Below are 26749 nucleotides of genomic sequence, written 5' to 3' on the forward strand. Positions count from 1 at the left end.
GATTGATCTCTATGGTCATGACGTGGGCAAGCTGTTGTGTGTGTATGTGTGTGAGAGAGAGAGAGAAACAAAAAAACTAGGAGTTGTCTGGTGTTTGTGTTCTCCAATAAAACCATATGCTTTCCAAATACAACAAGCAAGCAGAGTGGGGGAAAGATGGAGCTGGGATGGGGAGGGAACAAGACAAATGAGCATTTCTACGCTCTGTTCTCTCTCTCCCAAACACACACACACACACACACACACACACACACACACACACACACACACACACACACACACACACACACACACACACACACACACACACACACACACACACACACACACACACACACACACACACACACACACACACACACACACAACCTACTCTGGCCTCTGCTAAAAGGCTGCTGAGTAAGAATGTAAGTGCCAACCGAGGGAGTGTGAGCGACAGTTATTGACCCAGCAGGCTCTGAGACGTCAGTGTGGGAACGCGGTTATTGATTATCGCCACGGCAATAAAGGTTCCGCAGGGTTTTCAGAGTGTCACGACTGGGGCCCCCGGAGGGATTGTGACTTGGGGAACAAAAGAGAGAGAAGGAGATTGGTGGTGGTAGATAGATAGATAGACAGTGACCGCTTCCGGGGGACTGGGAGGGGGGGAGGGTATGTATCAGTGGGGCCCCTGGCTGTCAGACCCCCCACTATGTGTCACGTGTGTATGTGTGAGAGAGCACGTTTGTCTGTGTCCATTCACTGAATAAACATTTAGTCTCTCTCCAAAGCCTCCATCTAGCTCGGCTGTGAACCTGTTGGCCCTCTCTGCACACCCTGCCACCGCACCACGCCACTGACCCTTCACCTCTCACCTTTAACCCAGCCTGTAAAAGTTATTGAACTCTCCCAGACCTGCAGCTGCAGACGGTGCTGGGAAACTGGCCAGCAGGGTCATGGGGGTCAGGGGGTGTGACAGGGTGTCATGAATAGATGTCCCTTTTCCCGTCTTGATCCCCTGTCCAGAGAGCGAGGCAAAAACGGATTGTCCCCCCTGACATTGCTGTGGCTGGCTCATTGATTGAATTGAGGCCCTCCAAAAGCTCCCTGAATTCAGTTTAGATTCCTGTCATATTTATACTTCTCTTCTTCTCCTACTCTCTTCTTCTCTCTTCTCCTCTCTTCTTCTCCTCTGACCTATGTCATGCCAATCTCTCTTTCTCTCTCTGTCTCTGTTTTCTTTCCTGATTATACCCTCTTTCAGTGTTGCTTGGTCTCTCTTCCTGCCCTTGAATAACTAACTATTCATTGAATAACTGCGTTTGGAATGTAAACTCAATGCCTCCCTCTTCAGGCAATAGGTTGATATTGACGGAAACAAACGTTGTGTTAAATTTGTAAACTTAATTTCTCCCTCATAGACTATCAGAAGTGTGTATTGTTTAGATTATGGCCACTATTTGGTTGTTAGATATTGAATATTCAAACATTGTGTGTTGAGTAGCCGTAGCCTAGCTTTAATACGGTTGTTAGAATCCCAGTAAGCAACGTTGACATCGGGTGCATTTATGTGCTGAATGAAAGGTGAAAATATGTATTTTGCGGATGTTAAAAATACGTTATTTAGAGAGGTTCAAAATATTATTTTTTTCACTCATTGATTTTATGGCCAAATTTCAGTTTCGAATACATTCTCAATTAATTAAACATTATATCACAATAATACATTTTCAAGCCTCTTAATATAGGAAAGAGGAGCCAACTGAAGATTGTCCCTAACAGAAAATATATGTAATTGGATTTGAAATCAAAGTTGGTCCTGACTGCACACCAAAAAGACAACCGGTCCTGATAGGACCAGAAAATAATGTCGCCGTCGGTAACTGGAATGACAATAACCGCTCATAAATCAAAACTACTTTTTCTAAATGTTTAAACGCACACCAGCGGCAGGTTATCAATTCATTTAAAAGCCCGTTAAAATGTGCGCAAATAGTAGCCTACTATAAGCAAATAGTTACATTGTATCGTGCAGGTAATACAATTTTCTCACAGGGCTTTTGGTGCGGAAGTTGTAATTTAAAACCTTCCACCGATACTGCCAAGGAAAGAGATTCATCTTGAGGGGGGTTTAAAATTGAGGAAAACACCATTTTCCTTATTGCTGACGCGGACTGGGAGCTGTAGCTACATGCAGTAGCTTGGACTGCTACATCCACCATGTTTCTTTGGGTTTTAGTTTTAGGGGCCTTCGTTTCTAGATCAGAATGTTACTTTTCGGAGGAGAAATATCCAGAAGAATCGAAAATGCAGCCGCCAACGGTTGTTATTGCGATCATTGCTCGGAACGCGGCGCATTCCTTGCCGTACTACCTCGGAGCATTGGAGAGACTGAACTATCCCAAAGCACGCATTTCTGTTTGGTAGGTGGCAGACGTCCTGCCAGCGCTCTTTCCCTGGCCGCTATTTGTTAAAATGTAATTCTTATCAAACTCGTGGGCGATCAATCGCATTTGGATTAGATTAAGAATACCTCTCGTCCCCAGTCGCCAATCGCCAATCCCCATAATCCCGTTAGAACCATTGATCTCCTAACAAAATAAATTGCTTCAGCTTCTATTGGGTACTCTAATTATGCTTTCTTTCTTTTTCTCCAATGCAGAGTTCATGAAGTAAAATTAATTTAAGCCATTATATTATGCAATTTTCACATTAGCCTGTACTTTACACCAGACTTTCCTTGCTGGATATATGTTTTCCAGTTTCTTGAAGTACTTTGGAAATCCAATGTATTTCTATGTTGAAGCTGAAATAGTATTTTCATTGGTTTTTCCATAGACACTCTTATCCAGGGAAATGTTCAGCACAGTTCATACTGTACTGGGCCCCTGTGGGAATTGAACCCACAAACTTAGCTTTGCAAGTTCCATGCTCTACCAACTGAGCCACATCATCACAAACCACTTGATGTCTCAATGTACTCAATACTGTATTGGTCATCGTTTTTCATCATGCTGATAGAAAGTCTACAAACCTAGATGACCAGCCTTTGTACAATACAGTCATTTACATTAAGTGGTTTGTAAGGATGGGCAATTAATACTGCACGAAAAAAGTGGTGGTTTTCAATGTTATTTGATCAAGAAAAATATTTAATTTGGTGTGGATGTTTTGTGTCTTTGCTGATAACCTAAATGTTTGAGGACATGGGATTGTTCTTTCTGGATCCCATTAGAATGACAGTCACAGAGAAAAGGACAGGGGAATGTTCTTTCTGGATCATGAGAATGACAGTCACAGAGAAAAGGACAGGGGAATGTTCTTTCTGGATCATGAGAATGACAGTCACAGAGAAAAGGACAGGGGAATGTTCTTTCTGGATCATTAGAATGACAGTCACAGAGAAAAGGACAGGGATTTGTTCTTTCTGGATCATTAGAATGACAGTCACAGAGAAAAGGACAGGGGAATGTTCTTTCTGGATCATTAGAATGACAGTCACAGAGAAAAGGACAGGGATTTGTTCTTTCTGGATCATTAGAATGACAGTCACAGAGAAAAGGATAGGGGATTGTTCTTTCTGGATCATTAGAATGACAGTCACAGAGTAAAGGACAGGGGGATGTTCTTTCTGGATCATTAGAATGACAGTCACAGAGAAAAGGACAGGGGATTGTTCTTTCTGGATCCCATTAGAATGACAGTCACAGAGTAAAGGACAGGGGAATGTTCTTTCTGGAACATTAGAATGACAGTCACAGAGTAAAGGACAGGGGAATGTTCTTTCTGGATCATTAGAATGACAGTCACAGTGTAAAGGACAGGGGAATGTTCTTTCTGGATCATTAGAATTACAGTCACAGAGAAAAGGACAGGGGATTGTTCTTTCTGGATCATTAGAATGACAGTCACAGAGTAAAGGACAGGGGAATGTTCTTTCTGGATCATTAGAATGACAGTCACAGAGAAAAGGACAGGTGATTGTTCTTTCTGGATCATTAGAATGACAGTCACGGAGAAAAGGACAGGGGATTGTTCTTTCTGGATCCCATTAGAATGACAGTCACAGAGAAAAGGACAGGGGATTGTTCTTTCTGGATCCCATTAGAATGACAGTCACAGAGAAAAGGACAGGGGATTGTTCTTTCTGGATCCCATTAGAATGACAGTCACAGAGAAAAGGACAGGGGATTGTTCTTTCTGGATCATTAGAATGACAGTCACAGAGAAAAGGACAGGGATTTGTTCTTTCTGGATCATTAGAATGACAGTCACAGAGAAAAGGACAGGGATTTGTTCTTTCTGGATCATTAGAATGACAGTCACAAAGTAAAGGACAGGGATTTGTTCTTTCTGGATCATTAGAATGACAGTCACAGAGTAAAGGACAGGCGATTGTTCTTTCTGGATCATTAGAATGACAGTCACAGAGTAAAGGACAGGGGATTGTTCTTTCTGGATCATTAGAATGACAGTCACAGAGTAAAGGACAGGGGATTGTTCTTTCTGGATCATTAGAATGACAGTCAGAGAGTAAAGGACAGGGGATTGTTCTTTCTGGATCATTAGAATGACAGTCACAGAGTAAAGGACAGGGGATTGTTCTTTCTGGATCATTAGAATGACAGCCACAGAGAAAAGGACAGGGGATTGTTCTTTCTGGATCATTAGAATGACAGTCACAGAGAAAAGGACAGGGGATTGTTCTTTCTGGATCATTAGAATGACAGTCACAGAGAAAAGGACAGGGGATTGTTCTTTCTGGATCATTAGAATGACAGTCACAGAGAAAAGGACAGGGGATTGTTCTTTCTGGATCATTAGAATGACAGTCACAGAGTAAAGGACAGGGGATTGTTCCTTCTGGATCATTAGAATGACAGTCACAGAGAAAGGACAGGGGATTGTTCTTTCTGGATCATTAGAATGACAGTCACAGAGTAAAGGACAGGGGATTGTTCTTTCTGGATCATTAGAATGACAGTCACAGAGAAAAGGACAGGGGAATGTTCTTTCTGGATCCCATTAGAATGACAGTCACAGAGAAATGGACAGGGGATTGTTCTTTCTGGATCATTAGAATGACAGTCACAGAGTAAAGGACAGGGGATTGTTCCTTCTGGATCATTAGAATGACAGTCACAGAGAAAAGGACAGGGGATTGTTCTTTCTGGATCATTAGAATGACAGCCACAGAGTAAAGGACAGGGGATTGTTCTTTCTGGATCATTAGAATGACATTCACAGAGTAAAGGACAGGGGATTGTTCTTTCTGGGTCATTAGAATGACATTCACAGAGTAAAGGACAGGGGATTGTTCTTTCTGGATCATTAGAATGACACTCACAGAGTAAAGGACAGGGGATTGTTCTTTCTGGATCATTAGAATGACAGTCACAGAGAAAAGGACAGGGGATTGTTCTTTCTGGATCATTAGAATGACAGTCACAGAGTAAAGGACAGGGGATTGTTCTTTCTGGATCATTAGAATGACAGTCACAGAGTAAAGGACAGGGGATTGTTCTTTCTGGATCATTAGAATGACAGTCACAGAGTAAAGGACAGGGGATTGTTCTTTCTGGATCATTAGAATGACAGTCACAGAGTAAAGGACAGGGGATTGTTCTTTCTGGATCATTAGAATGACAGTCACAGAGTAAAGGACAGGGGATTGTTCTTTCTGGATCATTAGAATGACAGTCACAGAGTAAAGGACAGGGGAATGCTCTTTCTGGATCATTAGAATGACAGTCACAGAGTAAAGGACAGGGGATTGTTCTTTCTGGATCATTAGAATGACAGTCACAGAGTAAAGGACAGGGGAATGTTCTTTCTGGATCATTAGAATGACAGTCACAGAGTAAAGGACAGGGGAATGCTCTTTCTGGATCATTAGAATGACAGTCACAGAGAAAAGGACAGGGGATTGTTCTTTCTGGATCATTAGAATGACAGTCACAGAGAAAAGGACAGGGGATTGTTCTTTCTGGATCCCATTAGAATGACAGTCACAGAGTAAAGGACAGGGGATTGTTCTTTCTGGATCATTAGAATGACAGTCACAGAGTAAAGGACAGGGGAATGTTCTTTCTGGATCATTAGAATGACAGTCACAGAGAAAAGGACAGGGGATTGTTCTTTCTGGATCATTAGAATGACAGTCACAGAGAAAAGGACAGGGGATTGTTCTTTCTGGATCATTAGAATGACAGTCACAGAGTAAAGGACAGGGGAATGTTCTTTCTGGATCATTAGAATGACAGTCACAGAGAAAAGGACAGGGGATTGTTCTTTCTGGATCATTAGAATGACAGTCACAGAGAAAAGGACAGGGGATTGTTCTTTCTGGATCATTAGAATGACAGTCACAGAGTAAAGGACAGGGGATTGATCTTTCTGGATCATTAGAATGACAGTCACAGAGTAAAGGACAGGGGAATGTTCTTTCTGGATCATTAGAATGACAGTCACAGAGTAAAGGACAGGGGAATGCTCTTTCTGGATCATTAGAATGACAGTCACAGAGAAAATGACAGGGGATTGTTCTTTCTGGATCATTAGAATGACAGTCACAGAGAAAAGGACAGGGGATTGTTCTTTCTGGATCCCATTAGAATGACAGTCACAGAGAAAATGACAGGGGATTGTTCTTTCTGGATCCCATTAGAATGACAGTCACAGAGAAAAGGACAGGGGATTGTTCTTTCTGGATCATTAGAATGACAGTCACAGAGTAAAGGACAGGGGATTGTTCTTTCTGGATCATTAGAATGACAGTCACAGAGTAAAGGACAGGGGAATGTTCTTTCTGGATCATTAGAATGACAGTCACAGAGAAAAGGACAGGGGATTGTTCTTTCTGGATCATTAGAATGACAGTCACAGAGTAAAGGACAGGGGATTGTTCTTTCTGGATAATTAGAATGACACTCACAGAGTAAAGGACAGGGGATTGTTCTTTCTGGATCATTAGAATGACAGTCACAGAGTAAAGGACAGGGGAATGTTCTTTCTGGATCATTAGAATGACAGTCACAGAGTAAAGGACAGGGGAATGCTCTTTCTGGATCATTAGAATGACAGTCACAGAGAAAAGGACAGGGGATTGTTCTTTCTGGATCATTAGAATGACAGTCACAGAGAAAAGGACAGGGGATTGTTCTTTCTGGATCCCATTAGAATGACAGTCACAGAGAAAAGGACAGGGGATTGTTCTTTCTGGATCCCATTAGAATGACAGTCACAGAGTAAAGGACAGGGGATTGTTCTTTCTGGATCATTAGAATGACAGTCACAGAGTAAAGGACAGGGGATTGTTCTTTCTGGATCATTAGAATGACAGTCACAGAGTAAAGGACAGGGGATTGTTCTTTCTGGATCATTAGAATGACAGTCACAGAGAAATGGTACAGGACAACAACTCTTACAAGATCAACTATTGAATCCTGCAAGATACTGTTCTTAATTATACATCTATCTTTCTGCCAAAGCAGAGATGCTGAAAAAAGTAGTTTTTCCCGCTACAAATGTCTCTATCAGTCCACTAATACTAGTTAAGACACAGTGCATTACTTTTGTGACTTTTTTATATTTTATAAACAGTACCAGTCAAAAGTTTGGACACACCTACTCACTCAATGTCTTCACTATTATTCTACAATGTAGAAAATAGACAAAATGAAGAAAAACCCTGGAATGAGTAGATGTGTCCAAACCTTTGACTGGTACTATATATATATATATATAAATACACATGTTTTTTATAACAAAACAAATGTTCAGATTTTCCAGGGTGTGTTGCAGCAGCCTCAGAACCCCTACCTCCCTTGGCAATGGAAACACCTGATTCAAGTAGTCAAAGGCTTGATGATTAGTTGCCTAATTGAATCAGGTGTCAGTTTAGGGTTAAGACTAAATCTGTAAAAAGTCCTGGGGCCAAGGAGTGGGTTAGGAAACCCTGTTTCATGCTACAGTCTTCATGTTAGGCTACTGGATGCTTTACACAGAGAATAGGCTTCGTTCCACAGATTCCACTTGTGATTTCCTGTTCTGCATTTCATAGGGAGTCCTTACTTATTAGGGATCTCCTCTGCATATTGATTATCATATTGTTTTCTCCATCGCATGTGTGACACTTTGGTTGGTCGCATGTGTGACACTTTGGTTGGTCTGATTTGCAGTGTCTTGCAGATGATTTCATTTCCTAGTTGTGGTGTGCTTGCCTGCAAGTAAGGCAGACCAAGTGGTTCATACACTATACCGTCAACATGCTAGTGCCTGACAGTGTGTCTATGTCCCCATGTCAGACAGTGTGTCTATATCCCCATGTCAGGCAGTGTGTCCCCATGTCAGACAGTGTGTCTATGTCCCCATGTCAGACAGTGTGTCTATGTCCCCATGACAGACAGTATGTTCCCATGTCAGACAGTATGTCCCCATGTCAGGCAGTGTGTCTATGTCCCCATGTCAGACAGTATGTCCCCATGTCAGACAGTGTGTCAATGTCCCCATGTCAGACAGTATTTCCCCATGTCAGACAGTATGTCAATGTCCCCATGTCAGACAGTATGTCCCCATGTCAGACAGTGTGTCTATGTCCCCCATATCCGCAGGGCAGCGACAGATCACAATGCTGACAACACTACAGCTGTTCTGAGAGAATGGCTGACAGTCATGCAACAGTTTTATCACTACGTGGAATGGAGGCCTATGGAGCATCCTACGTAGGTTTGAGTTGTGTTCAGCATTATCATGTTTTCTTCTAGAAGTATGCATGCTTGTACGTGTGTGTTTGTTGACACAGTTGATTAGCTCTGAAAAACCCTTGATTAACAGCTCATTTGTATAAACTCTGTATTAGCTTACCTGAACATCCAGACAGTAGTAGCAGTAGCCGACAGCTGAGCCTCAACTCACAATGTAACTTTAAAACACAGTGTGAATAGAAAAGAAAGCCTTAAATAAATGTTTGGTGTTAACAGAGCCTGCTGACAACAGTACTACCTGACCTGGGGTCACCTCTCATTTTCTCTCTCTAAGTACCTCAAAGCAATGCAGGAATGATACTGTAGCATGCCTCTGCATGTGTGTGTATGTGTGTGTGTCGGTTGGTGTGCGTCGGTTGGTGTGTGTGTGTGTCTCATTCTGACTCCCTCACAGGTCCTACCCAGGAGAGATGGGGCCTAAATACTGGAGCAACAGCAGATATGAATACCTGATGAAGCTTAAACAGGCTGCTCTTAACTTCGCCAAGACACGCTGGGCTGACTACATACTGGTACAGTAACATGTCTACTCTGTCCTCTGGCCTACAAGTAGATTCATGTCTACTCTGTCCTCTGGCCTACACGTAGCATCATATCTACTCTGTCCTCTGTACTACAAGTAGATTCATGTCTACTCTGTCCTCTGACCTACAAGTAGCATCATATCTACTCTGTCCTCTGTACTACAAGTAGATTCATGTCTACTCTGTCCTCTGGCCAACAAGTGGCATCATATCTACTCTGTCCTCTGGCCTACAAGTAGCATCATATCTACTCTGTCCTCTGGCCTACAAGTAGATGCATGTCTACTCTGTCCTCTGGCCTACAAGTAGCATAATATCTACTCTGTCCTCTGTACTACAAGTAGCTTCATATCTACTCTGTCCTCTGGGTTACAAATAGCATCATATCTACTCTGTCCTCTGTACTACAAGTAGAATCATATCTACTCTGTCCTCTGGCCTACAAGTAGCATCATATCTACTCTGTCCTCTGGCCTACAAGTAGCATCATATCTACTCTGTCCTCTGGATTACAAGTAGCATCATATCTACTCTGTACTCTGGCTTACAAGTAGCATCATATCTACTCTGTTCTCTGTACTACAAGTAGAATCATATCTACTCTGTCCTCTGGCCTACAAGTAGCATCATATCTACTCTGTCCTCTGGCCTACAAGTAGCATCATATCTACTCTGTCCTCTGGGTTACAAGTAGCATCATATCTACTCTGTACTCTGGCCTACAAGTAGCATCATATCTACTCTGTTCTCTGGGCTACAAATAGCATCATATCTACTCTGTCCTCTGGGTTACAAGTAGCTTCATATCTATTCTGTCCTCTGGGTTACAAGTAGAATCATATCTACTCTGTCCTCTGGCCAATAAGTAGAATCATATCTACTCTGTCCTCTGGCCTACAAGTAGAATCATATCTCCTCTGTCCTCTGGCCTACAAGTAGATTCATATCTCCTCTGTCCTCTGGGTTACAAGTAGCATCATATCTACTCTGTCCTCTGTACTACAAGTAGATTCATGTCTACTCTGTCCTCTGACCTACAAGTAGCATCATATCTACTCTGTCCTCTGTACTACAAGTAGATTCATGTCTACTCTGTCCTCTGGCCAACAAGTGGCATCATATCTACTCTGTCCTCTGGCCTACAAGTAGCATCATATCTACTCTGTCCTCTGGCCTACAAGTAGATGCATGTCTACTCTGTCCTCTGGCCTACAAGTAGCATCATATCTACTCTGTCCTCTGGGTTACAAGTAGCATCATATCTACTCTGTACTCTGGCCTACAAGTAGCATCATATCTACTCTGTTCTCTGGGCTACAAATAGCATCATATCTACTCTGTCCTCTGGGTTACAAGTAGCTTCATATCTATTCTGTCCTCTGGGTTACAAGTAGAATCATATCTACTCTGTCCTCTGGCCAATAAGTAGAATCATATCTACTCTGTCCTCTGGCCTACAAGTAGAATCATATCTCCTCTGTCCTCTGGCCTACAAGTAGATTCATATCTCCTCTGTCCTCTGGGTTACAAGTAGCATCATATCTACTCTGTCCTCTGTACTACAAGTAGCATCATAACTACTCTGTCCTCTGGCCTACAAGTAGCATCATATCTGCTCTGTCCTCTGGCCTACAAATAGCATCATATCTACTCTGTCCTCTGGCCTACAAGTAGTATCATAGCTTTCTTTCATTACCCACATACAGAGTGTGACCCTGCTATGGTTGTTACCAAAAAGATCAGTGTGCTATGGTTTCCACCGCCTCACTAAACACACCGTGTCATCCGTTGACCATCTCTGTCTGTGCCCTTGATCTCCACTATATTATTATTATATAATATGATAATATATCATATTATTACATCTCTGTCTCCTCCAGTACGCTGACACAGACAACATCCTGACCAACCCAGAGACTCTGAACCTTCTGATAGCAGAGAACAAGTCTGTTGTGGCCCCCATGCTGGACTCTCAGGGAGCCTACTCCAACTACTGGTGCGGCATCACTCCCCAAGTAAGACAGTAAAGATCTGAGCCAGCACAGTGGGTTGTGGGTTGGCACGATTGTGTCAAATGGAAAGTTGGTTTGTATAAATGCGATTAAAGACCATATTGTTTTAATTTCAATCATTCATTTACATGGGGACAGATGCAATTAAAACATTGACACATTGAATGTACAAACATTCAGATAGGTTGCGGCATCGCATCTTAGCTTATGCTAATTTCCAGTACCCTGTGTGTCTGTTCCCAGGGTTACTACCGGCGTACAGCTGAGTATTTCCCCACCAGACAGCGTCACCGGCTGGGCTGCTACCCGGTGCCCATGGTTCACTCTACCTTCCTGCTGGACATGAGGAAGACGGGTATGAAGAAGCTGGCTTTCCACCCTCCTCACCTGGACTACTCCTGGCCTTTCGATGACATCATCGTCTTCGCCTTCTCCTGCCGCGTCTCAGGTTGGGGTCTACAGTACAGCATGTACATTATAATGCACACACAGTCAGTCATGAACGCACGGGCACCCACACACACTTAGTCTAATAATGTGTAATCGCAAACATCCACATCCCTGCTGCTGGGGTGTAATCAATGTGTTCCTTGTGTAAAAGGCTAGATGATTACATGCACATGTTGCTGGCACGTCGAGGCCATGGAGACTGTTTAATAACAGAGTTTATTGTTTTCAGAGGTGCAGATGTACCTGTGTAACAAGGTGAGGTATGGTTACCTGAACGTCCCAGCCAAGCCTCACCACACCATAGAGGATGACAGCATCAGCTTTAGTCATCTCATCCTGGAGGCCACCAGTAAGAAACCTTATTTGGTCGTTTTTTACATCATTCTAAAGTTATTTAAGAGTCAGTGTCTAACAGTAATAGATGTGTAATAACTAGGTAATAACGGTAAAAATACCACGTCTCTATGTTCTTCCCCCAGTCGATGGCCCCCCCATGGCCCCCTCCAAATACGTGAGCCTCTTCCCCAAACAGAGAGACCTCATGGGCTTTGATGAGGTGAGACATAGGCCAGGAGCCCAAACTCCTCATCACATACCTGAATAGATTAAATAATTAGCAGTGGCTTGGAACACTGCTGTAGACTATTTACATCAAAATACATTTTATTTGTCACACATGCGAAAACAGGTATAGACCTTACCGTGAAGTATAGAACTTACCGTGAAGTATAGACCTTACCGTGAAGTATAGACCTTACCGTGAAGTATAGACCTTACCGTGAAGTATAGACCTTACCGTGAAGTATAGACCTTACCGTGAAGTATAGACCTTACCGTGAAGTATAGAACTTACCGTGAAGTATAGACCTTGCCGTGAAGTATAGACCTTACCGTGAAGTATAGACCTTGCCGTGAAGTATAGACCTTACCGTGAAGTATAGATCTTACCGTGAAGTATAGACCTTACCGTGAAGTATAGACCTTACCGTGAAGTATAGACCTTACCGTGAAGTATAGAACTTGCCGTGAAGTATAGACCTTACCGTGAAGTATAGACCTTGCCGTGAAGTATAGACCTTGCCGTGAAGTATAGACCTTACCGTGAAGCATAGACCTTACCGTGAAGCATAGACCTTACCGTGAAGCATAGACCTTACCGTGAAGCATAGACCTTACCGTGAAGCATAGACCTTACCGTGAAGCATAGACCTTACCGTGAAGTATAGACCTTGCCGTGAAGTATAGACCTTACCGTGAAGTATAGACCTTACCGTGAAGTATAGACATTTTCGTGAAGTATAGACCTTTTCGTGAAGTATAGACCTTACCGTGAAGTATAGACCTTACCGTGAAGTATAGAACTTACCGTGAAGTATAGACCTTACCGTGAAGTATAGACCTTGCCGTGAAGCATAGACCTTACCGTGAAGCATAGACCTTACCGTGAAGCATAGACCTTACCGTGAAGCATAGACCTTACCGTGAAGTATAGACCTTACCGTGAAGTATAGACCTTACCGTGAAGTATAGACCTTACCGTGAAGTATAGAACTTGCCGTGAAGTATAGACCTTACCGTGAAGTATAGACCTTGCCGTGAAGTATAGACCTTGCCGTGAAGTATAGACCTTACCGTGAAGCATAGACCTTACCGTGAAGCATAGACCTTACCGTGAAGCATAGACCTTACCGTGAAGTATAGACCTTGCCGTGAAGTATAGACCTTACCGTGAAGTATAGACCTTACCGTGAAGTATAGACATTTTCGTGAAGTATAGACCTTTTCGTTAAGTATAGACCTTACCGTGAAGTATAGACCTTACCGTGAAGTATAGACCTTACCGTGAAGTATAGACCTTGCCGTGAAGTATAGACCTTACCGTGAAGCATAGACCTTACCGTGAAGCATAGACCTTACCGTGAAGCATAGACCTTACCGTGAAGCATAGACCTTACCGTGAAGTATAGACCTTACCGTGAAGTATAGACCTTGCCGTGAAGTATAGACCTTACCGTGAAGTATAGACCTTGCCGTGAAGCATAGACCTTACCGTGAAGCATAGACCTTACCGTGAAGTATAGACCTTGCCGTGAAGTATAGACCTTACCGTGAAGTATAGACCTTTTCGTGAAGTATAGACCTTACCGTGAAGTATAGACCTTACCGTGAAGTATAGAACTTGCCGTGAAGTATAGACCTTACCGTGAAGTATAGACCTTGCCGTGAAGTATAGACCTTGCCGTGAAGCATAGACCTTACCGTGAAGCATAGACCTTACCGTGAAGCATAGACCTTACCGTGAAGCATAGACCTTACCGTGAAGCATAGACCTTACCGTGAAGCATAGACCTTACCGTGAAGCATAGACCTTACCGTGAAGTATAGACCTTGCCGTGAAGTATAGACCTTACCGTGAAGTATAGACCTTACCGTGAAGTATAGACATTTTCGTGAAGTATAGACCTTTTCGTGAAGTATAGACCTTACCGTGAAGTATAGACCTTACCGTGAAGTATAGACCTTACCGTGAAGTATAGACCTTACCGTGAAGTATAGACCTTGCCGTGAAGCATAGACCTTACCGTGAAGCATAGACCTTACCGTGAAGCATAGACCTTACCGTGAAGCATAGACCTTACCGTGAAGTATAGACCTTACCGTGAAGTATAGACCTTACCGTGAAGTATAGACCTTACCGTGAAGTATAGAACTTGCCGTGAAGTATAGACCTTACCGTGAAGTATAGACCTTGCCGTGAAGTATAGACCTTGCCGTGAAGTATAGACCTTACCGTGAAGCATAGACCTTACCGTGAAGCATAGACCTTACCGTGAAGCATAGACCTTACCGTGAAGTATAGACCTTGCCGTGAAGTATAGACCTTACCGTGAAGTATAGACCTTACCGTGAAGTATAGACATTTTCGTGAAGTATAGACCTTTTCGTGAAGTATAGACCTTACCGTGAAGTATAGACCTTACCGTGAAGTATAGACCTTACCGTGAAGTATAGACCTTACCGTGAAGTATAGACCTTGCCGTGAAGCATAGACCTTACCGTGAAGCATAGACCTTACCGTGAAGCATAGACCTTACCGTGAAGCATAGACCTTACCGTGAAGTATAGACCTTACCGTGAAGTATAGACCTTACCGTGAAGTATAGACCTTACCGTGAAGTATAGAACTTGCCGTGAAGTATAGACCTTACCGTGAAGTATAGACCTTGCCGTGAAGTATAGACCTTGCCGTGAAGTATAGACCTTACCGTGAAGCATAGACCTTACCGTGAAGTATAGACCTTACCGTGAAGTATAGACCTTACCGTGAAGTATAGACCTTACCGTGAAGTATAGACCTTACCGTGAAGCATAGACCTTACCGTGAAGCATAGACCTTACCGTGAAGTATAGACCTTGCCGTGAAGTATAGACCTTACCGTGAAGTATAGACCTTTTCGTGAAGTATAGACCTTTTCGTGAAGTATAGACCTTTTCGTGAAGTATAGACCTTTTCGTGAAGTATAGACCTTTTCGTGAAGTATAGACCTTTTCGTGAAGTATAGACCTTTTCGTGAAGTATAGACCTTACCGTGAAGCATAGACCTTACCGTGAAGCATAGACCTTACCGTGAAGTATAGACCTTGCCGTGAAGTATAGACCTTGCCGTGAAGTAGTGAAGTACAGACCTTACCGTGAAGTATAGACCTTACCGTGAAGTATAGACCTTACCGTGAAGTATAGACCTTACTGTGAAGTATAGACCTTACCGTGAATTATAGACCTTACCGTGAAGTATAGACCTTGCCGTGAAGTATAGACCTTACCGTGAAGTATAGACCTTGCCGTGAAGCATAGACCTTACCGTGAAGCATAGACCTTACCGTGAAGTATAGACCTTGCCGTGAAGTATAGACCTTACCGTGAAGTATAGACCTTTTCGTGAAGTATAGACCTTTTCGTGAAGTATAGACCTTTTCGTGAAGTATAGACCTTTTCGTGAAGTATAGACCTTTTCGTGAAGTATAGACCTTTTCGTGAAGTATAGACCTTTTCGTGAAGTATAGACCTTTTCGTGAAGTATAGACCTTTTCGTGAAGTATAGACCTTTTCGTGAAGTATAGACCTTTTCGTGAAGTATAGACCTTGCCGTGAAGTACAGACCTTACCGTGAAGTATAGACCTTACCGTGAAGTATAGACCTTACCGTGAAGTATAGACCTTGCCGTGAAATAGTGAAGTACAGACCTTACCATGAAGTATAGACCTTACCGTGAAGTATAGACCTTACCGTGAAGTATAGACCTTACCGTGAAGTATAGACCTTACCGTGAAGTATAGACCTTACCGTGAAGTATAGACCTTACCGTGAAGTATAGACCTTACCGTGAAGTATAGACCTTACCGTGAAGTATAGACCTTACCGTGAAGTATAGACCTTACCGTGAAGTATAGACCTTACCGTGAAGTATAGACCTTACCGTGAAGTATAGACCTTACCGTGAAGTATAGACCTTACCGTGAAGTATAGACCTTACCGTGAAGTATAGACCTTACCGTGAAGTAGTGAAGTACAGACCTTACCGTGAAGTATAGACCTTACCGTGAAGTATAGACCTTACCGTGAAGTATAGACCTTACCGTGAAGTATAGACCTTGCCGTGAAGTAGTGAAGTACAGACCTTACCGTGAAGTATAGACCTTACCGTGAAGTATAGACCTTGCCGTGAAGTAGTGAAGTACAGACCTTACCGTGAAGTATAGACCTTACCGTGAAGCATAGACCTTACAGTGAAGTGATTACTTACAAGCCCTTTACCAATAATGCAGTTTAGTAAAATATTTACTAAATAAACTAAAGTAAAAAATGTAATAAGTAGTTACGTAATAAAATAACAATAATTTGAATATATACAGCGGGTACCTGTACCGAGTCAATGTGCGGGGGTACAGGTTAGTTGGGGTAATTTGTACATGTACAGTAAGTAGGGGTAAAATGACTATACATAGATGACGCCCGACGGGGTGTGGTATACGGTCTGATATACCACGGCTGTCAGCCAATCAGCATTCAGTGCTCGAACCACCCAGTTTATAATGGTAGTATCACACTCAATATAATATAAGATATACTTTATTAGTTCATACAGGATAGACATTTGTCTTCTACTTTTGACCCAACCCCTCTGATATACACACACAATCTATGGATCACTGTGTCTCTGAGTTGACCCCTGACCTCTGACCCTCCGGTGTTGTAGGTTTACCTGATCAACCTGCGTCGTCGCCAGGACCGTAGAGACAGGATGCTGTATTCTCTCAATGAGCTAGAGATAGATGTCAAGGTGGTGGACGCCATCGATGGAGGGTGAGAATTAGCCTGCGAATCCTGACTCAATTATGCTACGTTTCACTAAACAGAGTTGAATTCAGTCTGGATATCCAGGCTAGGTGAGGATACAAAGCTTGGCATAGCTGTGGCTCTGAGGGAGGTTTAGAGAGAGTCGGAGACTATGATGTCTGTGTGTGTCCTGCAGAGCTCTGAACAGCAGTGATATAAAGATTCTGGGAGTGGACATACTGCCTGGTTACTATGACCCGTTCTCTCGCCGTACCCTGACAAAAGGAGAGGTGGGATGCTTCCTGAGTCATTACTACATCTGGAAGGAGGTGAGGAGCACAGACACACAGACATGGACACACACACACACATGGACACACACACACACATGGACACACACACACACACGCACACACACACACACACACACACACACACACACACACACACACACACACACACACACACACACACACACACACACACACACACACACACACACACACACACATCTTGGGACATGGGACCTGGAGGGCCATGTCAGTAGGAGCTTAATTGGCTCGTTCAGTAAAGTCGAAATGCCTCTGTGGTCTGTGATTAGAGCTAATTTAAACTACATGTTCCACCCCTCTCAGATGGTAGACCAGCAGATGGACAAGGCGCTGATCTTCGAGGATGACGTGCGTTTCCAGGCCAACTTCAAGCGGCGCGTACTTCGTCTGATGGAGGAGGTGGAGATGGTGGAACTGGACTGGGACATCATGTGAGTCACCGTCACAAACGGTCACCCTGGTGACCAGATGACTACTGCCTACCCGTGTTGCCATGAAGAGGAAAGGGCCTAGCTGCCCTGGACTCATTTTGTATGATAAACTAATCCGGGTGAGGAGGGAGGGAGGAGGAGGGGGGAGAATGAGGAGGAGGGGGGTAGGAGGAGAAGGAGACGGAGGAGGGGGAGGAGGAGAAGGTGGAGGAGAGGGGGGAGGGGGAGGAGGGGACGGAGGGGGAGGAGAGGGAGGAGGAGGAGGTTGAGGAGGAGGGGGAGGAAGAGAAGGAGACGGAGGAGTAGGTGGAAGAGGATGGGGGAGGAGGAGAAGGCGAAGGAGAAGGTGAAGTAGGAGGGAGAGTAGAGTAGGGTCGGGGAGCATTATTCCACAGATATTGTACAACATGTAAAGTCGTACTGGGTGGGGTTAGTCTGAACGACTAACCCTGTCTCTCTCTCTCCCTCCCCAGTCCACTACTCTGACTGACTAACCCTGTCTCTCTCTCCTCTGTCCAGTACTCTGACTAACCCTGTCTCTCTCTCTCTCCTCTGTCCAGTACTCTGACTGACTAACCCTGTCTCTCTCTCTCCCCTGTCCACTACTCTGACTAACCCTGTCTCTCTCTCTCCCCTGTCCACTACTCTGACTGACTAACCCTGTCTCTCTCTCTCCCCTGTCCACTACTCTGACTAACCCTGTCTCTCTCTCTCCCCTGTCCACTACTCTGACTGACTAACCCTGTCTCTCTCTCTCCTTCCCCTGTCCACTACTCTGACTAACCCTGTCTCTCTCTCTCCTTCCCCTGTCCACTACTCTGACTGACTAACCCTGTCTCTCTCTCTCCTTCCTCTGTCCACTACTCTGACTAACCCTGTCTCTCTCTCTCCTTCCCCTGTCCACTACTCTGGCTAACCCTGTCTCTCTCTCTCCTTCCCCTGTCCACTACTCTGACTGACTAACCCGGTCTCTCTCTCTCCTCTGTCCAGTACTCTGACTGACTAACCCTGTCTCTCTCTCCTTCCCCTGTCCACTACTCTGACTAACCCTGTCTCTCTCTCTCCTCTGTCCACTACTCTGACTAACCCTGTCTCTCTCTCTCCTCTGTTCAGTACTCTGACTAACCCTGTCTCTCTCTCTCCTCTGTCCAGTACTCTGACTGACCCTGTCTGTCCTCTGTCCAGTACTCTGACTAACCCCGTCTCTCTCTCTCCTCTGTCCACTACTCTGACTAACCCTGTCTCTCTCTCTCCTCTGTTCAGTACTCTGACTAACCCTGTCTCTTTCCCTCCCCTGTCCACTACTCTGACTAACCCTGTCTCTTTCCCTCCCTCCCCTGTCCACTTCTCTGACTTACCCTGTCTCTCTCTCCCCTCTGTCCACTACTCTGACTAATCCTGTCTCTCTCTCTCCTCTGTTCAGTACTCTGACTAACCCTGTCTCTCTCTCTCTCTCCCCTGTCCAGTACTCGGACTAACCCTGTCTCTCTCCCTCCCTCCCCTGTCTACTACTCTGACTAACCCTGTCTCTCTCTCTCTCTCCCCTGTCCAGTACTCGGACTAACCCTGTCTCTCTCCCTCCCCTGTCCAGTACTCTGACTAACCCTGTCTCTCTCTCTCTCTCTCTCCCCTGTCCAGTACTCGGACTAACCCTGTCTCTCTCCCTCCCTCCCCTGTCTACTACTCTGACTAACCCTGTCTCTCTCTCTCCCCTGTCCAGTACTCGGACTAACCCTGTCTCTCTCTCCTTCCCCTGTCCACTACTCTGACTGACTAACCCTGTCTCTCTCTCCTTCCCCTGTCCACTACTCTGACTGACTAACCCTGTCTCTCTCTCCTTCCCCTGTCCACTACTCTGACTGACTAACCCTGTCTCTCTCTCCTTCCCCTGTCCACTACTCTGACTGACCCTGTCTCTCTCTCCTCTGTTCAGTACTCTGACTAACCCTGTCTCTCTCCCTCCCCTGTCCACTACTCTGACTAACCCTGTCTCTCTCTCTCCTCTGTTCAGTACTCTGACTAACCCTGTCTCTCTCCTTCCCCTGTCCACTACTCTGACTAACCCTGTCTCTTTCCCTCCCTTCCCTGTCCACTTCTCTGACTTACCCTGTCTCTCTCTCCCCTCTGTCCACTACTCTGACTAATCCTGTCTCTCTCTCTCCTCTGTTCAGTACTCTGACTAACCCTGTCTCTCTCTCTCCTCTGTCCAGTACTCTGACTAACCCTGTCTCTCTCCCTCCCTCCCCTGTCTACTACTCTGACTAACCCTGTCTCTCTCTCTCTCTCCCCTGTCCAGTACTCGGACTAACCCTGTCTCTCTCCCTCCCTCCCCTGTCTACTACTCTGACTAACCCTGTCTCTCTCTCTCTCCCCTGTCCAGTACTCGGACTAACCCTGTCTCCCTCCCTCCCCTGTCCGCTACTCTGACTAACCCTGTCTCTCTCTCTCCTCTGTTCAGTACTCTGACTAACCCTGTCTCTCTCTCTTCCCTGTCCAGTACTATGACTAACCCTGTCTCTCTCTCTCCTCTGTCCACTACTCTGACTGACCCTGTCTGTCCTCTGTCCAGTACTCTGACTAACCCCGTCTCTCTCCCTCCCTCCCCTGTCTACTACTCTGACTAACCCTGTCTCTCTCTCTCTCTCTCTCTCTCTCTCTCTCTCTCTCTCTCTCTCTCTCTCTCTCTCTCTCTCTCTCTCTCTCCCCTGTCCAGTACTTGGACTAACCCTGTCTCCCTCCCTCCCCTGTCCACTACTCTGACTAACCCTGTCTCTCTCTCTCTCCTCTGTCCAGTACTCTGACTAACCCTGTCTCTCTCTCCTCTGTCCAGTGCTCTGACTGACCCTGTCTCTCTCTCCTCTGTCCAGTACTCTGACTAACCCTGTCTCTCTCTCTCCTCTGTCCAGTACTCTGACTAACCCTGTCTCTCCTTTGTCCCCAGTTACCTGGGCCGTAAGCAGGTGAAGCCAGGTGATGAGGAGGTGGTGGAAAACGTGAGGAACCTGGTGGTAGCAGACTATTCCTACTGGACCCTGTCCTATGCCATCTCTCTCCAGGGTGCCCAGAAACTTCTCAACGCTGAACCCCTCTCCAAGATGCTGCCCGTCGACGAATTCTTACCCATCATGTACGACAAACACACCAAGTAAGTACCTCAACTGTTTAAAAAATATATATATTTATTCTTGTATTTATTTAGCCATTCTTAAGATGTTCTCAGATCACTGAGACCAGACACACCAAGTAGTTGGAACTGAAACCTGAAGAATTATGTTAGCTCGCCCTGTGCTAATGCCTATTCCCCTCACACTCAACTCTGGACCTCGAAGCCAGTTCCACTGCATTTTTTCATTATTGCCCTCTAATCAGGGACTGAGTTAGACCTGGGACACCAGACAGGTTTGTAATGTGCAGGAGATCCAGGTTCAAAGCCAGTTGGTACGTAAGTCTGACAACAATGCTCCATAGGGGAGAGAGCTGGTGAAACGAAGTCGCCAAATTTTCTTTGAAAAGTAGTGTCATAAGTCCTCAAGAATCAGCTCCAAGATAGTCCAGTACCACCCTGGGATCGTCCCTGAAAGATTAGTTTTACTAGGACCATCCTTCATCCATTGCAAATGGAACTTAATATGATTTTAGTGCTACAAAGCTGTCAGGCAACTCTGTGCCATTAAAAAAAGCATTTAATCTTGAGTAGCTTGTTCTGACCCTTTGCCAGCATTGAACTGCCAAAGCTATAGCAACAACCTATAGCAACAACCTATAGCGACAACCTATAGCGACAACCTATAGCGACAACCTATAGCGACAACCTATAGTGACAACCTATAGCGACAACCTATAGCAACAACCTATAGCGACAACCTATAGCAACAACCTATAGCGACACCCTATAGCGACAACCTATAGCGACAACCTATAGCGACAACCTATAGCGACAACCTATAGCGACAACCTATAGTGACAACCTATAGTAACGACCTATAGTGACAACCTATAGCGACAACCTATAGCGACAACCTATAGCGACAACCTATAGCGACCCTATAGCGACAACCTATAGTGACAACCTATAGCGACACCCTATAGCGACAACCTATAGCGACAACCTATAGCGACACCCTATAGCGACAACCTATAGCGACAACCTATAGCGACAACCTATAGCGACAACCTATAGCGACAACCTATAGCGACAACCTATAGTGACAACCTATAGCGACAACCTATAGTGACAACCTATAGCGACAACCTATAGCGACAACCTATAGCGACAACCTATAGCGACAACCTATAGCGACAACCTATAGCGACAACCTATAGCGACAACCTATAGCGACAACCTATAGCGACAACCTATAGCGACACCCTATAGCGACAACCTATAGCGACAACCTATAGCGACAACCTATAGCGACGACCTATAGCGACGACCTATAGCGACGACCTATAGCGACGACCTATAGCGACGACCTATAGCGACGACCTATAGCAACAACTAATTAGCTGCAGTTTTGGATAAACGTTAAGCATAAATGTAGCTTTGGAATGGACAGATTTGAAAACCACTGTTACAATCACCAGCCTATGGTTTCACATCTATAGCCTCCCATTGATGTTCACCTTCCTGTGAACACATTCTTAGCTCAACTCTTAAAAGCCTGCTTTTAAAATAGCTTGCCCCAATTAAAATGTTCCCTCTAATTTGAAACGCATTCACATTTTAGTTATGTCAAGAAGTCCAAATGTTTTGTACTTTGCTTCATGTTAGTTTTAGTCTCTGCTGACTGACTTGGCTTGTTGTAGCGTTCCAGGTTCATGTGGTCAACTCCCTGTCTCTCTCTCTGGCTGCATGACATGTGTCTGCCAGACCAAGCTAATAGAACCCAGAGCCTCTCTGAGCCAATGGGAACCAGGCATGCATCCAGAAGTCTGTTAGAATGCCTTTGCGTTCTGTTGAGAATTCCTGTGTGTTCTGTGTTCCGTTGAGAATGCCTTAGTGTTCTGTCATGTGTGGAAACCTGGCCAGCTGCCATCATCCCTCGTCCTTGTCCCCCTTCCCCCTTCCCATTCTCTTCCCTGTGTGGTTCTGCTTCAATATGCTTGGAGTTGATTCTGGGTCTTCTGACTAACTGATTCATTCTTTCCAAGAGTTGTCCAACCCACAAACGTATTCCCAGTACTTATATTATAACCTTGTTTCCACAAAATATATTTCATGTCATTTCATCTCTCTTTGTAATGTTTCGAAATGACCAGTACATTTTAAAACTGTTACCTTTCATAGGATTACATTTTATCTGTGTATTGTTGCCCACCATAACACTGTATCATGTAACTGTATGATGAAGTGTGGACCTGTTCTGGATATTTAGATACACTCTCAAACTATGTACACACAGTTATATCTTTGTTATGGACAGGCTAGTTTTTATCTCCTTAGTGGGAGTTTTATCATCAGACGTAATGTTGTCATCGTCCTGTGACTAATGTATCTCTAACCTCCCTGTCCTGTTGGTCAACAGTGAGAACTACAAGTCCCACTATCCTAACCGTAACCTGCAGGCGTTGTATCTCTAACCTCCCTGTCCTGTTGGTCAACAGTGAGAACTACAAGTCCCACTATCCTAACCGTAACCTGCAGGCGTTGTATCTCTAACCTCCCTGTCCTGTTGGTCAACAGTGAGAACTACAAGTCCCACTATCCTAACCGTAACCTGCAGGCGTTGTATCTCTAACCTCCCTGTCCTGTTGGTCAACAGTGAGAACTACAAGTCCCACTATCCTAACCGTAACCTGCAGGCGTTGTATCTCTAACCTCCCTGTCCTGTTGGTCAACAGTGAGAACTACAAGTCCCACTATCCTAACCGTAACCTGCAGGCGTTGTATCTCTAACCTCCCTGTCCTGTTGGTCAACAGTGAGAACTACAAGTCCCACTATCCTAACCGTAACCTGCAGGCGTTGTATCTCTAACCTCCCTGTCCTGTTGGTCAACAGTGAGAACTACAAGTCCCACTATCCTAACCGTAACCTGCAGGCGTTGTATCTCTAACCTCCCTGTCCTGTTGGTCAACAGTGAGAACTACAAGTCCCACTATCCTAACCGTAACCTGCAGGCGTTGTATCTCTAACCTCCCTGTCCTGTTGGTCAACAGTGAGAACTACAAGTCCCACTATCCTAACCGTAACCTGCAGGCGTTGTATCTCTAACCTCCCTGTCCTGTTGGTCAACAGTGAGAACTACAAGTCCCACTATCCTAACCGTAACCTGCAGGCGTTCTCCACACGCCCCCTACTGGTGCAACCAGCCCAATACGCCGGGGATCCCAAGTGGGTGAGCGACACAGAGACCTCCACGCTGTGGGACGACGACAACGTGCGAACAGACTGGAGGGGCTCCCACAAGACGCTGAAGGGGGCTCCCCAACCCGACATGCTGCAGACGTCATATAAAGATGAGCTGTAGTTCAACCATATGTATTCATGCCTGATTCACACTGCACGGCCAACCCCATCCTTACTGCGCTGACTTGGATATGGTCTTTTCACGTTGTTCTTTGACAGCACGGTTCCAAAAACAACCCTGGATGCATAACCAGGCAGGTAGTGTTTGGTTTGACTCGGTAGTGTGAAAAGGGTTACTGGTTATGGTGTCACTGCTGACTGTGCCATTCATCAGCGACACTTCATTTCTCACTGTATAATTGGCCATGTTGTATTTGGTACGTCGGTCCATAATCACTGGGAGTGACTGAATATACAGACAGCAGTGATGCTGGCGGAGGCTGTATAGACTTGGTCAAGTGCCCCAAGACCTGATTTCAAAGTGTTTGTGGGTTTGTTTGTGTGTGTTCAAATCAAGTGATGCATGTTAGGAATGGCAGCGTTCATGGAAGGACACTCCTATACTGTCAGACACCTTCAAGGGTTGGGGTCAATTTCAAATTGAAGGCATTCAATTCAGGAAGTAAACTGAAATGACTTTTCAATTATGGATAATATATATATATATATATATATGTATATTGCACAGTTGGGGTCAATTCCTATTGAAGCCAATAAATAAGATTCTACTTTTCAGTTTATTAAGACGTCATTGAAAATATATATATATATATATATATATATGAATTGACCCCAACTGTGCTATTGTGCACTGCAGAGCACTCCAGGGCCAAGTTGAGTGACCCTCGCTGTACATCTAGACACTGGGCGTCAGAAAACAGAAATACTGGAGGAAACCATTCTCTTTTATATCACATTCTATTCATTCTGTGTGGTAATATGTTAGGAGCAGTGTCTCTCTCTAGGCCTGACCTCATGGTAGACTTACACCGGATCAACAGTCCAGAGAGAAGCCTGCAAACCATATATCATTGATGGTGTCAGTTGCCACGACAATCAAGTTACATTCTGACTGAGCTCATCTATATTGGTTTGTGTTGTATTTTTTCTGTGTACAAATTCTATTATTTGTACAATTTATTTGGACAGTTTTCCTAATTTATTTCTAGCATTATATTGTGCTTTTTGAATGCACAGTATTAAACCCAAGTGCAATGTCTTAACTGTAGTGAAATTCCCTCTTAGTCAAATAAATGACGATACTGTACCTTGATGCCAAGCAACTTTGAAGATCAAATGTTTTTCAAAAGTAGCACATTTTACAGAAGCTTTGTCAGTGCCAAAACTGTTCAAAGATGGATGTGACAATGATGTAACTAACTTTATACATGATTAAAAATGAACTTTTTCAATTTTTATTGAAATTCTATCTATGAAAATGCACTGACATTTTTAAGATACATGTACTGACATAAAAGCACCACAAGAGGACAGTGTATGAATAAGGCATTTTTTAGGGAAGTGAAAAAGTACCCAAAGAAAAAGTACCCATTTGTCATACTTGAGGAATGCCTTAATAGAAAATGACTCAAGTAAAAGTGAAAGGCATACAGTTTTTATTACTTGAGTAAAGTTGGTTTAAAATATACAGTCGTGGCCAAAAGTTTTGAGGTATGACACAAAGATTGTGGAAATTAAAGTTTGCTGCTTCAGTGTCTTTAGATCTATTTGTCAGATGTTACTATGGAATACTGAAGTATAATTACAAGCATTTCATAAGTGTCAAAGGCTTTTATTGACAATTACATGAAGTTGATGCAAAGAGTCAATATTTGCAGTGTTGACCCTTCTTTTTCAAGACCTCTGCAATCTGCCCCCTGGCATTCTGTCAATTAACTTCTGGGCCACATCCTGACTGATGGCAGCCCATTCTGGCATAATCAATCTTTGGAGTTTGTCCAAATTTGTGGGTTTTTGTTTGTCCACCCGCCTCTTGAGGATTGACCACAAGTTCTCAAGTGGATTAAGTTCTGGGGAGTTTCCTGGCCATGGACCCAAAATATCAATGTTTTGTTCCCTGAGCCACTTAGTTATCACTTATGCCTTGTGGCAAGGTGCTCCATCATGCTGGAAAAGGCATTGTTCGTCACCAAACTGTTCCTGGATGGTTGGGAGAAGTTGCTCTCGGAGGATGTGTTGGTACCATTCTTTATTCATGGTTGTGTTCTTAGGGAAAATTGTGAGTGAGCCCACTCCCTTGGCTGAGAAGCAACCCCACACATTAATGATCTCAGGATGCTCTACTGTTCACATGACACAGGACTGATGGTAGCGCTCACCTTGTCTTCTCTGGACAAGCTTTTTTCCGGATGCCCCAAACAATCGGAAAGGGGATTCATCAGAGAAAATGACTTTACCCCAGTCCTCAGCAGTCCAATCCCTGTACCTTTTTCAGAATATCAGTCTGTCCCTGATGTTTTTCCTGGAGAGAAGGGGCTTCTTTGTTGACCTTCTTGACACCAGGCCAGCTTTGTACTGGTGGTGCCCCGATCCCGCAGCTGAATCAACTT

The 26749-nt window shown here is 44.3% G+C and overlaps 1 protein-coding gene across 10 annotated transcripts; it reads left to right on the top strand.

Annotated features, from left to right (window-relative positions):
• Positions 1 to 1955: 1955 nt before the first annotated feature.
• Positions 1956 to 25597, top strand: LOC118391618 (procollagen galactosyltransferase 2-like). 10 transcript variants are annotated; one of them, XM_052458446.1, is made up of 12 exons: positions 1956 to 2402; positions 8592 to 8702; positions 9139 to 9256; positions 11149 to 11283; positions 11524 to 11728; positions 11960 to 12079; positions 12210 to 12286; positions 16990 to 17096; positions 17266 to 17398; positions 17705 to 17832; positions 20774 to 20977; positions 23990 to 24056. In XM_052458446.1, exons 1-12 carry the CDS (start codon positions 2200 to 2202, stop codon positions 24042 to 24044), a joined length of 1596 nt encoding a protein of 531 aa, XP_052314406.1. In that variant the 5' UTR covers positions 1956 to 2199; the 3' UTR covers positions 24045 to 24056. The 10 variants fall into 10 exon arrangements, with proteins under 10 accessions (XP_052314406.1, XP_052314405.1, XP_052314404.1 ...); XM_052458445.1 differs by lacking the exon at positions 23990 to 24056 and adding an exon at positions 23911 to 23977; XM_052458444.1 differs by lacking the exon at positions 23990 to 24056 and adding an exon at positions 23832 to 23898.
• Positions 25598 to 26749: the final 1152 nt, after the last annotated feature.

The sequence above is a fragment of the Oncorhynchus keta genome, chromosome 12 (genome assembly GCF_023373465.1).
Source record: "Oncorhynchus keta strain PuntledgeMale-10-30-2019 chromosome 12, Oket_V2, whole genome shotgun sequence".
NCBI lineage: Eukaryota > Metazoa > Chordata > Actinopteri > Salmoniformes > Salmonidae > Oncorhynchus > Oncorhynchus keta.